The sequence below is a fragment of the Odontomachus brunneus genome, unplaced genomic scaffold, assembly GCF_010583005.1.
Source record: "Odontomachus brunneus isolate Ranch 3 - 2012 unplaced genomic scaffold, Obru_v1 Obru_scaffold_034, whole genome shotgun sequence".
Taxonomy (NCBI): domain Eukaryota; kingdom Metazoa; phylum Arthropoda; class Insecta; order Hymenoptera; family Formicidae; genus Odontomachus; species Odontomachus brunneus.
Genome location: NW_022639484.1, coordinates 612,407 through 625,618, shown reverse-complemented (window position 1 = coordinate 625,618; position 13,212 = coordinate 612,407). Strand labels below are relative to the sequence as shown.

The 13,212-nt window shown below is 36.9% G+C and overlaps 1 protein-coding gene across 5 annotated transcripts; it reads left to right on the top strand.

Annotated features, from left to right (window-relative positions):
* The first annotated feature begins 24 nt into the window (after window positions 1-24).
* On the top strand, window positions 25-12,956 carry LOC116843647 (tetratricopeptide repeat protein 39B-like). 5 transcript variants are annotated; one of them, XM_032814218.1, is made up of 11 exons: window positions 25-173; window positions 8,159-8,210; window positions 8,303-8,331; window positions 8,428-8,608; window positions 9,107-9,239; window positions 9,676-9,808; window positions 9,897-9,996; window positions 10,083-10,148; window positions 10,245-10,966; window positions 11,253-11,486; window positions 12,147-12,956. In XM_032814218.1, exons 2-11 carry the CDS (start codon window positions 8,184-8,186, stop codon window positions 12,331-12,333), a joined length of 1,812 nt encoding a protein of 603 aa, XP_032670109.1. In that variant the 5' UTR covers window positions 25-173; window positions 8,159-8,183; the 3' UTR covers window positions 12,334-12,956. The 5 variants fall into 5 exon arrangements, with proteins under 5 accessions (XP_032670109.1, XP_032670111.1, XP_032670110.1 ...); XM_032814220.1 differs by lacking the exon at window positions 25-173 and adding an exon at window positions 1,586-1,608; XM_032814219.1 differs by lacking the exon at window positions 25-173 and adding an exon at window positions 5,410-5,602.
* The last annotated feature ends 256 nt before the right edge of the window (window positions 12,957-13,212 follow it).

Here is a 13,212-nt window from a genome sequence, read left to right as displayed (position 1 = left end):
CGACAGATTGTGATTACGAGTCGTTTTCGCAAGTACGCGACACGCTCCGCACTCTTCGGAGCTATACTTCGATTCAGTGGCGACGACTTTGCTTTCGTCGGCTCGCGCGCCTCGGCCAGCAGATACGATTTTGACATATAACGATCGTCTTCGGCGCGACCGCTGGCTGCCTGGTGTGTATGCTACCTTATGATGATATATTATGCCTGCTTATGCCTGCTTTAAGCTTTACGTCTATTTACCCCTTGTCTATAACCTTGCTTTAATCTTTAAGCCGTAATAAATTGACCAACCACAGTCGATTATTTAAATAATCAACTGTGGTTGGTCAATTTCTTAAGGCTTAGGAATTAAAGCAAGGTTGTGGACAAGGGGTTACTGTCTAACCTCCGGTCTATATTGCCTTAAAAATTGACCAATCGCAGTCAAATTTGAGGAGAATAATCGACTGTGATTGGTTAGTTTGTAAGGCTTAAGATTTAAAGTACCTAATGTCACTTGCAATATGTGTATTCCTTTCTGTTCTTATTTAAATTGTAAATTACTCCTTTCCTTATTTTACGGATAAAAGAACGAATGTAAGTTTGCTGAAATTACGCAATCCTTCGCAACTTGCATCTTGATGAAAGAATTTTCCGATAAATTTAATATAAATTTTTCTTTGACGGAAGGTGAGCTTTTTATGAATGTAGACCCTTATAGAAATATCATACTAAGAATCATTGATAATTACTTATTATCCAGTATTTTTAATATTGAAAATAAGTAATTATCAATGATTCTTAGTATGATATTTCTATAAGGGGAGTAAACAAATATGTAACGAAACTCTATGTTTCGATTGATTAATTTTTATTCAGATAAGATATATACAAATAGGATTAATTTTTTTTTCAACTCAAAAAGCATAAACTTCTTAAAAATATGTTTAAAAAATGTCTAAAAAATAGGATACTTTTTAAACGTCTTTTAGAAATTTCTGTTGTTTGGATCAAGATTCAGAAAGATGTGTTGAAAGCTCTAACATTGCGAAAATCGACGTTCCGGTTAAGAAAAATATCGATCTTAGAGTTCTCAGAAAATCTCCCAAATAGCACAGAAAATTCAAAAAGAATTCAGTCGTATGTCACCAATTCTGAGTTCATTTTCAGATGTAAAAAGAATTTTTCAGAGTTCAGTTCAGTGAAAAGAATTCTTTTTGTATATAAAAATAAACTCAAAATGACATACGACTGAATTTTTTTAAAATTCTCTGTGCTATCTGGGCTGTTATCATGATTATGCAAGTTATTGAACATTGTACAAACCGGTTTTAGCATTGAGATAATTTTTTTATTTTGTAAAGAGAAGTTACTCATATTTCCTTATGTGTATCTTAGTTTCTATATTCTGTTTCATTCTTCATGAATCACGCCTTTAAGGAAGTTGTGTTAACTACGTGACTAATAAATTAACGTGCCACACATGATTCATGCGAATACACAATAATCATGCGAATCTTATTACTACATCGAAAGTTTCATCTGATTACAAGTAATTTGTTTGAAAATTGTCGGCGCTTTACGCGATTCAACCTCCAGTCTCTCTTTATATAAGAATCACAAAAAGGTAAAGATACATTGTTTCATAACGAAAATTGTAATAATGGGATCTTACGCAATATATGGAAGTTTGTACTGTGTGACTTGCACGCACAAAACGTAAAACTGTCGTACGATAAGAAAAACAAAGCTATAATTCTCAAGGCTGCGTTTCATTATATAATTATAGATTTAGGTTGTTACAGTTTTACATAGACTAGTGCATGTATGCGTATTTTCACTAAATATAAAGTCATAAATTACACAGATAATGCCAGTTATCGCACGGAACAAAGAGGTTATACGCTATAGTTTATCGAAAAAATATTGTTTGTTCTCGAGATCACACGATTTCGATACAAAGTCTGACCGCGAATTTTAATAAATCTAATTCTGAGCGTCAATCGTCTAATTAGACTTTCTGCGTTATCTTTAGCCGATATTTAATAATTAATCCAGAACATATCTTATAATCATATTTGACGGATCGATAAATTTGTATCGATAATTTGTCACTAAGTATCTTTCTCGAGATTCCAGTTTGTTTGTCTATCTGTTATCTTTTATTTTTTAGACGTCTTTTAAAAATTCGTGCTGTTTGGGTCAAGAATCTGTTCATTGCGAAATTTTTGGCAAATACATACATACATCATTAATTTGCAAATTATTCATTTGGTAAAAACATTCTTAAAAGACAATGATCTCTGTAAGTCAATTTTTTTATTTACTTTGTTTAGTGATGTTATCTATTCTTTGGAATTGCGATATTGATGGCATTAATTCTTTTATCAATTTAAAGCAGCTGTATCTAACGCTAAATTGTCCGATGCCTATAACAATCTATTATTGCAAGAGAGCACACGATTGTGCTGTTTTATATTCACCCGCAAGCGTGCAGTGAACCTACATTGTAACGTTCATAACTTAATTATCTTTACGTTGCGAGGGAGATTCTTTTGCAGCATTTTTCGTTCATTATCTTTATGTACAGACAAATAAACGTATATGTGATGTGATTCTGACGCAGTTGCTTCAAAAAAGTGTTCATACCTGCATGACGCAAATCAAGTAACAAAAAAACAATAATGATATGATAAACGATTAAATAATAAGTTACGCTTTCATTCTGCGATTATTGCGTTATTTATAAAAAAATCGAGGATCAATAATTGCAATTGAGGATCGAAGGTCGAGAGTTGAAATCGAAGCTCGAGAGATCGCATCAAATATTCTTCAATCGATCCCAGATCAATAAAGCTGCTTTGAATATTCTTCCACACATAAGATTTCTTCACGTTTTCTGAATATTCCTGTACTTGATATATGAACTTGCATTAATAAGTTATCAGATAATGAGTCGTATTAAAACATTGGTCACGTTCAATTGGACTTTACATCGAATTTGAATCGTGTTGCGTCTCCAATAAGAAATAGTATTTCCTTCAATACGCAAGAAAAAGGAAAAAAGGAAGAAGCTCGTTTAAAAACCGTCAAGTGATAACTCATAGATAAAAGTAATAGCTCATATACGTACCAGTTGCTAAACGGTTTTTACACTTTTTATTGAATAAAGTTACAACGGTTCAAGCTGTCAGAATTGAAAGCCACTGCTAACGTGTATGCGCAGTAATCGATAATGATAGGGGCCAGAGTAGCAATACAGAGCGTGATATTTATGAGATTTGGAAAAAAGAATTTTAAATTAAAAGATATTATTTTTAGAGAAATAATTTATATATATTTGTATGAGGAAGGGGCAAACCGATTACCACATGCATACAGCAGTGGTTTTCAATTCTGCAACTTGAAATGTTGCAACTTTATTCGATAAAAGTGTGAAAATAGTTTCGGAACTGAAGCTCGTATTAATAATCATTAAGGACCGGTTGTTCCAAGCTTCTAATAAGTTAATTGATAGTTGATCATATATATTTATTTTTTCTTCAACATAGACAAAGAGCCATTTTCACCAACTCTGGTTTGCTTAATTGGTCGATTAAATTAAAGATCAGAATTGGAAACGAGGTTTCGAAAACTGACATAAATCTTCGTTCTTAATTTAATATTTATAATTAATAATAAGGTAATACTCCTAATTAAAATTATTTATTTTACATACTTTTATATTATATACACTTTTATATTACATACACTTGGTAATAGCAATATTACATGATTCCTGACAGCTATTTAGAAATTAGGTTTATGCTGCAATTCTAAGCAGAATCGTAAGTCTCGTAACTTGTTCTCATAAAATTCGTCAGAACTTATGAGTAGATTTACAAGTCTATGCAATATCATATGTCAATTTCGTCTACAATCACTTGTAAATATTGTAAATTACATAAAATCGTAGATATTTACGAGTAATTGTACGACATATGATATTGCATAGACTTGTAAATCTACTCATAAGTTCTGACGAATTTTACGAGAACAAGTTACGAGATTTACGATTCTTCTTAGAATTGCAACATTAGTTTTGTAGTTGGCAACAATGACATTTAATCGACCGATTAGGTTAACCGAAGTTGGTGAAAATGGCCCAAAGACAGATATGTGATTTAACTATCAATTAACTTAACAAGAAATTGGAACAACCAGGCCTAAATATTTGAAACTCATCTTAAGGCTCCTGGCCTCTTGCACTGTTTATCTCTATTTAATGACATCAGAAGCGAGAAAATACATGCTAAAAATTCTTGCGAAATACGTTGAAATAGAAATATATATCCATAAAATAACATTCGCAATTGATTAAACAAATTTGTAAGATATTCCGTGCACTCCTCTTTTGCTCTAACAATCAAATTACAATAATTTATTGTAAAATAACCTAAATGCGAAAACATAGTCTGATGAAAAATTTTTCATGCAAAATTATGTATGAAATTTGTCCATACATAATTATGTATAATTATATATAATCATATAAAATTATATATAATTATGTATAATTATATATAATTTTATATAGTTTTATATAATTATATATGAAAAATTTTTCATTGGGAGGTTAAGAAGATAAATTGTATGTCACGTTAATTTATGGCAAATTATTGATTTAGAACAAAAGGGGAGTGTACAGAATATTTTACAAATTTGTTTAATTGATTGCAAGTGTTACTTTATGGATATATATTTTTATTTTAACGTATTTCACAAGAATTGTTAGCATGCGTTTTCTCGCTTCTGACGTCATTAAAAAGAGATAGACAATGCGGAAGATCAGAGCCTTGAGATATTCAGATGTAAATGTAGAGTTATGTAAGAGTTTTTCAATTGAATTGCGATTATATGTATATATAAGTGTCATACTTATCATAATTCAGTTTAAATCTGACTGAATAAAAGCGAGTATCTCATCTAGAAGTTTCAAGTAACGACTATCAATACGAGTCTGAATGACACCGAGAATCATAAAATGTCTTGTTATCAAATAAACAATTTTTTTTCTTTAATGCTTATATAAGATTAAGCATCGTATATAGCCTTAATCATAACGACCAAGCCATAAATATGACGTCAATGAATGATTTACAATCCTTACACATACAAAGATAGGATAGGAAATCGTACACTCCCGATTTAGGAAATGATCAGGCCCTCTACTTTATAATTCTATGTATACCTGCGCATACATCGGTATATTTCACGAAATAACCGCGCGGTGAGAAAATCACGCGAAAAAGATCCTTCGAATGGAGAGCCCCGGAGATGGCCTGTAACGGTCATAGCCGCCAAAGGATGGCTCCGTGACCCTTGTTACGTTACTGATCGTCCCGGCTCGCAGCGACCCGCGGATGCGCGGAGTCACGTGTCTCCGGCGACGCTGTCGGACGGACGGAGGAGCCCGGACGAACAGTCAGGTCGCGGTCCGGCGGCGAGTTTTCCCGAGTATCGCGGCGGATTCTCGGGCAATTCGCGTCGCTCATTCCGCGGCTCTTTCCGCGCGAGGAAGGGGTAGACACACACAGTGGGACAGAGGAGGGAAGAGGTTCGGGGGGACCACGCGGTGACGGGTGCGTTGTGGCTAGGTGGAATCCTGCGGCACGCGCGCGGACGCGATCCCCGTCGCTCAGGACGCGATCCCCGTCGCTCAGGACGTGCCGTGCACGAGCTCGCCGCCGGTGACGACGATCGATTCCGCAGTCGCGTTCATCCCGCACGCCTATGTAACCGGCTCTCCGCTTTAAGCGTTTAAGCACGCACTGCGTTCTATTTTCAGTTGAATTATTAATGCCGATCGATTCGCCGTGATTACTGTGTACGCAATCGCGCACCGATTACTCGTCCGCATCTACGCTTCGTACACCGTGCGAGCGGGCGTCAAGTGTCAAGTCATCGAAGCCGAGGAGCTACGCAGCACTTTGTTACTTTCGCGCGTCCGCGTGTTATCAGAACGCGTGCTGTGACAGCGATTGATCAGCGAATCAGTACGATCGCCGGTCGGCCTTATCGTCGATCCAGCTCGTCTCCACGTTATTTACCTTTCGGTACGTCTGTCTGTCATTTATTCGTTCTCGTTCAGATATCTTATCTTTTCTTTTAAATTATCTTTTATATTATAATAGATATAATAAATTACATAAATTGGCTGCAAGATTTCTAGTTCAGGGGATTTTCATCGCTTGAAGATTCAAGAATCTTCAGTTTCGCTCAATAAGTCGCATGAGATTTCTCATCGAATAGATTCGCGCGTGCTGTCGATTCGTCTTGGGCCTCGCGAGTTGCATAGAGTTATCCAGTATCGCCGCACGATCGCGAGATCTGGCTAAAAGCGACCGTCCTCATCGCAATCCATTATTTTCGCTTCGAGAGTCTTTCCGCCGAGTGTACAATCGGCATCAGAAAGATCCGGTTTTTTTTTTGCGCCACTCTCGGAATGCATCTTGTCTCATGGGAAAATTCTTTTATTAACGAACAAATTCTTCTATTGGACAAGACGGATGCGTTCTGAAAGTAAAAAAAAAAACGTTTTTGACGCCGATTGTACGGCAACGCGCTTCCGCAATTCCGCCGTGGTCACGATATCGATTGTCGCGATATCAGTGTATCGCGAGAACATCGTGCAAATTTCGAGCGCGCGCGCTTTCTCCAATGCACGTCCCCTCCGCGCGCGGGGATTTAGGAGATGTAGGTCTAGTCTTTAATACTTTCTTCGTGGCAGTCTACTTTCGCGCCGCGCCGAAATCCGCTCGTTCTACTCATCAGTCGGTCGCCGTCGTCTTTCGTTGAAGGATCGTGCAGGTTTTCCGATAGATCGTAAGTCTGAACCGCGATTCTTCATCCTGCAGCGTGACGTTGTGTTTTGTTTTTCTTTTTTTCACGAGATTTCTTTCGCATAGTGAAACCTCACCATAGCGTTCCCTCACAAACAGCGCCGTTGAATCTTGCCTGTACGAGATCAGCGGATTAATGCACTTCGTATCCTTCGTTTCGTTTCAAATAATTCTAAGTGAGAAATAATGTACAAATCAGTTTGAGGACGTTACCGCGATAAAATATGTTTTAATTTTATCTCTGAAAAAACTGCGACTTTGACTTTGACACACGGGAGAGATTATGTGTGTGTGTGTGTGTGTGTGTAGAAATATCAGACGATCTCTAGGTTGTCGTGTAGTTGCGCTCACTTGCGGTCTTGCTGCGAGTTTCTTGCTCCCCAGCGCTTGGAAGGCTTCGCAGCCCCATTTTGCCGCACTGCAAGGAAAGCGGAATCAATTTATGGAATTAAAAAGGAGGAACTGTAGAAAATGAGAAAGTTTGGAGTTTCTGTTTGATTACGTTCGCTTCAATGCAGCCGGAAATTAGATTGCTCTCCATCTTTTCGATGAGGCCGACCGTAGCGCGATAATTTCTCGCGATAAATACAGGTGGAGAGGAGACGATAAGAGAAGTTATTGAAAGATACATCGTAGATAATGCTATAGATTAGAATATTACAGTAGAATAAAAAAATATCGAGAGACTTGACATTTCTAAGCATTTATATCACGAAAACGCTCGCGCAATTTTGCACAATTGATGGTGTAAATTGCGTTGCGTTCCGTTTGTAACGCAAACTATAACGCGGCCAACTATACTCATTTTTGCTGTCTAACATAATCGTTAACGTTCACTGATTAACGGATAAAATATTTTTACCTTGCCCGGATTGTTGCTTTGTTCGTGTGTTAATAGCATTTCGCGACGTCATTTCTATTATAAACGCTGCGTTCGTGAAACATTTGACATACCTGCTTTTCTAGATTTCGATGTTTCCAGCATAACGCAAATTTTATCTTCGAACGATTACCAAGAACACGCGCGTACTTTAAAACGTTAGCACAGCAAATTTGATAAAATCGAATATTATTTGCACATTGATCTTTTAGATTCTTTATCTCTGCTTGCGATAATTCGTTAAAATTGTTAACGCAGCGTTACTCGCGATATTCCTCAATTCCGTATCTTGCCTCGCAACATCTTTTTAATATTTCTCCTCCTCTAATGCATCAATTATGAAAAAATAAGCATATAAAATGATATACGAGTATATTAAACTGCAAATTGACTTGATTTCATATAATTTTATACAGATTTGCCTCCTAAGACGGATAAAACATGTCGGACGTCGAAGGCGACGATGAGGTAAGCGGTTTATACATCTGCGCGACAAAATTATAAATTAGTGATTTAAATCACACATTTCATAAGTATATATTTTTAATTAAATGTTTCAGTTCCAAGATGCGCAGGAGTCTTTACCACAGTGAGTGCACCCATAGATTACGTTTCATTTTATATAAATATACATATCATGTTGTTTTTCTGCTTGAGATATCGAATATATTCCTTACTTTTGTAGGCTCACCTCCATGGATTTGGACACGTCGTTAATGGAGGCGAGGAAAGCGATACACCTCTTCTTCAACAACGATTTCGACCAGGCCAGGAAGATCTTGGAGCCGTGGGCGAACAGCAGCATGTATCATTCCTTGGGGTCCTGCGTGATCAAGTTTCTCGAGGGGATTCTTACCATGGAACATGTACTATGAGTTTATTACGCTCTGATTATACAAACCGGCATAATAGCCTTAACATATAAAGTTATATATCGTTTTAACTCTCTAGCTACTATGCGTCACTAAAGTGGCTTCCCTGTAAGTCATTCTGTGGAACGAAGCGCCACTAAAGTGGCTTTCCGCCAAATAATTTTTTAATAATTTCTAAGTCATTATCTCACTTGTTTTCGTGGTTTTCAAAGTTGTGTGCATTTTTGTTTACACGCACACCGCAGCAGAGAAGTCCGTGCTGGCGATACAGCGCCATGGTCAGCTTCGCCGTAGCTAAAAGATTAAAGAACATAAAGTTATACCATTTTAAAGATCGTAAGAAATGCGTTAAGCGCTCTAAAAGAATGTAAATTTATATGTTAAGGACATTATTATGATGTTCTGTGTTACATGTTTATTCATCTCGCTTACAATCGTCTGCATGCGTGAAATTATCTGCATTTAATAACGCATCGTATGCAATGCGTATAGGAATACATAGAAAGGGCGGCGGAGGCGGTGAAGCAATGCATAAACGTGTGTTCTAAATATCGCAAGCACACCAGCATCACGCAGAACATCGGAAAAATAGTCAAACGGATCAATTACGACGATTATACAAACGGTAATGCACTTATTGTGTGTATATTGTTCAGCATGGCGTTTGTCGCCTCTCTCGCACATTACGTGTGCTACAGATAGCTTAAGGCGAATGTCAATTAGCGATAACAACAAATATCGTATTATAATAGTCACTTCTCATTAACAAGTGCTTTGGAAAAATATTTATCAATGAATAAGATTATATAATACAGAACTATTTTTTCTTATCGAGCAAAGTTAACGCAAAAGTCCCGCAAAAACTAACTTTTGATCTTCGCTCTGCTGTATGGATTCTTCATTACTATATTATTATCGGAAATATGACACCGCGATATTAACATTCAAATTTTTCCTGAGCACTGACTAACTCAGACGCAACCGCGTTAATAACACAGTCGACAGTTGTTTACATAAGCGTCATGGTGCATGAAAGGAATGACCTAGAATTAATATTACAGAGGAAGTGCATGCGGAACTCTGTTATGCTGAATCGCTCCTGTTAAAGTCGATGATCTCGTTTGCGGAGGATGAAAGTCTGATCGCCTTTGTCAGAGCAGGATTGAAAATTCGTAACTGCTTTCTGTCATACAAGTAAATAAAATTGAACAACGCGCGGATTTTGCCGCCGTCATGCTGTGTCTCAAAAACCCGGACGACTTACGGCTGTTATTCTTTGTAGGGAGTGCCAGACAATCCTGAAGAACCGCAAATGGGGAAATGAAGTTCACAAATTGCACTTCGAGAGCGGCGTTCGTATGGGCATCGGTACATTCAATTTGGTACATATACGCAGTTACTTTGTTTAGCGGCACAAGAGTGCTGCTCGATCGCAAGAACTCTCGTTAAAAATCCCCTTTTCTTCCAGATGATATCATTATTACCAACGCGAATCATCAAATTGTTAGAATTTATGGGATTCTCCGGCGATAAGGTGATTATTGATGATGTTATATGTTCTTTAAACCGTTGGATATTTTCTTTGCCGTTGGAAATATTATATTGATTGTTCCTTTGACGTCATTGACAGGAACTCGGCTTAGGGGAACTGAGGGCAGGCTACGCGGAGAGGAGAGGTCTGCGACAAATCTTGTGCATGATGACCCTGCTATCATATAATCTAATTGTCATCTATGTGCTAAGCCACATGGATGGCGACCTGGATTGGTGCGAAAGGGTGTTGGACGAGGAGCTGAGTGTCTACCCGAACGGCCTATTGTTTCTGTTCTTCAAGGGTAGACTGGAGATGACCCGCGGCCATTTTGAGAAAGCCATAGAGTGGTACACCAAGTCGTGGAAGAGCCAAAACTCCTGGACGCAATTCCACAATCTATGCTACTGGGAGATCATGTGGGCGCACTGCGCGATGCAGCAGTGGAGCAAGGCGCTTCCATACGCGGTCTTACTCGTAAAAGAGTCCAACTGGTCGCGTACCATCTACCTGTTCCAACAAGCAGCGATCCTCATCATGCAGAAACCGTCGCACGGTAGCGAAGAGAAGCAGACGATAGACAATCTGATGATGCAGGTGCCTGTCTATAAGCAACGCATCGCCGGCAAGTCCTTACCGTTTGAAAAGTTCGTGATTAGGAAGTCGGAGCGTTACTTCGCGCAGAAGAAGAACTTGGTGCTGCCTATGTTTGAGATCATGTATATGTGGAATTTCTTCCGGATAGTCGGCAAACGGCCAGAATTGATTCTGAGTATATTCAAGAGGATAGAGAACGAGGAGAAGGAACTTAAAACGGTGCCGTAAGTGTCCTAAACGATTTTTAATTTTTGTTTTACGTAAAAACACTTATTAGCATAGTATTGTGTAAATGACGTATAATAAGTGACATATAATAAAGTGCCTTTATATAAAATAGATAAAGATAAGAAAGCGAAATTACATGTGCTAATTACACACACACACACACACACACACACACACACACACACACACACACACACACACACACACACACTTCTAGTGAAAGAAAAACAAGAAAAAGACAACAGTTTTTTACTAATGCACTATGCGCAATATTTCACGCAGGAAAAACGAGTTCGACGCAGACAACGAGGCACTTATATTGTTGCTGAAAGGCAGCTGTTTGCGACAGATGCAGCATCCTCTGCAGGCAGAAGAGTGTTTGCGAGGCGTCTTGCGATTGGAAAAATCCGTCAAAGAGGACACGTACTTATGCCCTTACGCTACTGTGGAATTAGCGTTACTGGCTTTAGACCAAGGCGATACCCAATTGGCTATAGACTTTTTGGAAGACGCCAAGTGAGTGATCTATTTCGTACATACATTGTCTATTATTACATTAATTTAACATTGTTACTAAGATGACTAAGTTTTAATCAGCCAATTTCGGAATAATTATCTGTAAATATTAATCTTAAAAAATCGGGATACAACAAAAAAATCGTATTTCGTCATCGATACATTACATATTAATGTATATGTATGCATGTTTTCTTTTAGTTATTATACATATATAAATATATTTTGACATATTAATTTTTTAAATAAATAGGTTAAATAAATTAGATACACGTAGGTAAATAAGTAAAATGTTTAGATCAATATCTCTCAAACAACAGAATATAGCATAGAAATCTTCTAATTTTTTAAAAATATAAGTCATTAGTCTAAAACTCTAGACTGATAAAATTCTTATAAAATACAATTAAAGAATAATTATCAACGAAACATAAAAACAATGAAAAATCATAAAATATACTTTTTTTCTAATAATAATAAAAGTTTATATTTCTTATTTTATGTTATATAATAAATCAGAACAAATGGTATCTCATCTAGGATTCTTTCAGAACATCTCTATAGAAAGCCGAAAATCAGGATGTTCCACAAAATTCGGAACATCTTTTAATTTGTACCAAATATAACTAAATGAACCATATGTAAATTTCTGTATTCCAGAAAGAACTACACAGGCTACTCATTAGAGTCCAGATTGCACTTCAGAATACACTCACATCTGATGATGCTGACTAGTAAGAAGACAAACAGTGACATAACGAAGAACGATAAAGCGGATATTACTGCCAATAACAGCGTCATCGTCGCGGGTCCAAGCGCCAACGATTCCATCGAAATTAAATCATAGAGGCGACGCGTTTGCGGCGTAAAAAAGTTCCGAATAATATGTAAATCTATTTATTTGCAAACAATTTCTTTTGTATCTATTTAGGCAATATCTATCGTATGTACGACAAAACTCTCGTGACGACGATCGTTTTGCAACTGCGTTTTGCGGTGACTTTGTGTCCTTCGAAAGGCCTCTCGCATGGCTTGCCTCTGGTTTCACTAAGAAAAGACTCTTACGCTTTCATCGAACGTAGCGGAAATAGCGTACGAGTCTCGATTATGTCTGAGGATAACCAAGGCTATTTTGTAGTACGACTAATGTAATATAAATTATGTTTCTCCGTGAAATGAAGAGAATAATGCAGTTTATTTCATGGGACTTTGCGCGTGAGGGTAGTGGAAGGTATACATTTTGTAGTGATTAATATTATATATATATACATATTATATACATAAATTATTTTCTTTTACGAGAAAATCGATAAAATCTTGAGAGTGAATTGCGTACGTCCAATGTAATTGGTCCAATGGTGATTGTTATAAATATTGACTTATAAATATTGATTTTATGAGACTGTATATATGCTAAGACGATTACGGATTGTGTAAATGGAATAATAAAATTATTACAAAATAATATTACTTGCTTGAGTAGGTTTTTTAGATTGTAGTTTATTGTTTTTTGATAGTTTATTTGTTCATTTTTATATTCTTCTCTCTGCCTTCTTTTTTGTTCGGACCTATACTCGTTATTTTTATTATTAGTTTTAAAATTGCCGCTACGAGCCACCGTTTGCAACGAAGTAGAGTTCTTTAAGTCAGGGACGATCTATTAGATGCTGCGAATGTTTTTATGTGATATATAAACCAATCATGACTTTTCTTTAAATGCTTCAAA

Bases quoted from the DNA above. Each gene is read 5' to 3' on its own strand.
- LOC116843647 (XM_032814218.1), top strand. From the start codon at position 8,184: ATGTCGGACGTCGAAGGCGACGATGAG. The intron at 9,809-9,896 runs GTAAATAAAATT...TATTCTTTGTAG, and splicing joins AACTGCTTTCTGTCATACAA to GGAGTGCCAGACAATCCTGA. The intron at 11,487-12,146 runs GTGAGTGATCTA...TCTGTATTCCAG, and splicing joins GACTTTTTGGAAGACGCCAA to AAAGAACTACACAGGCTACT.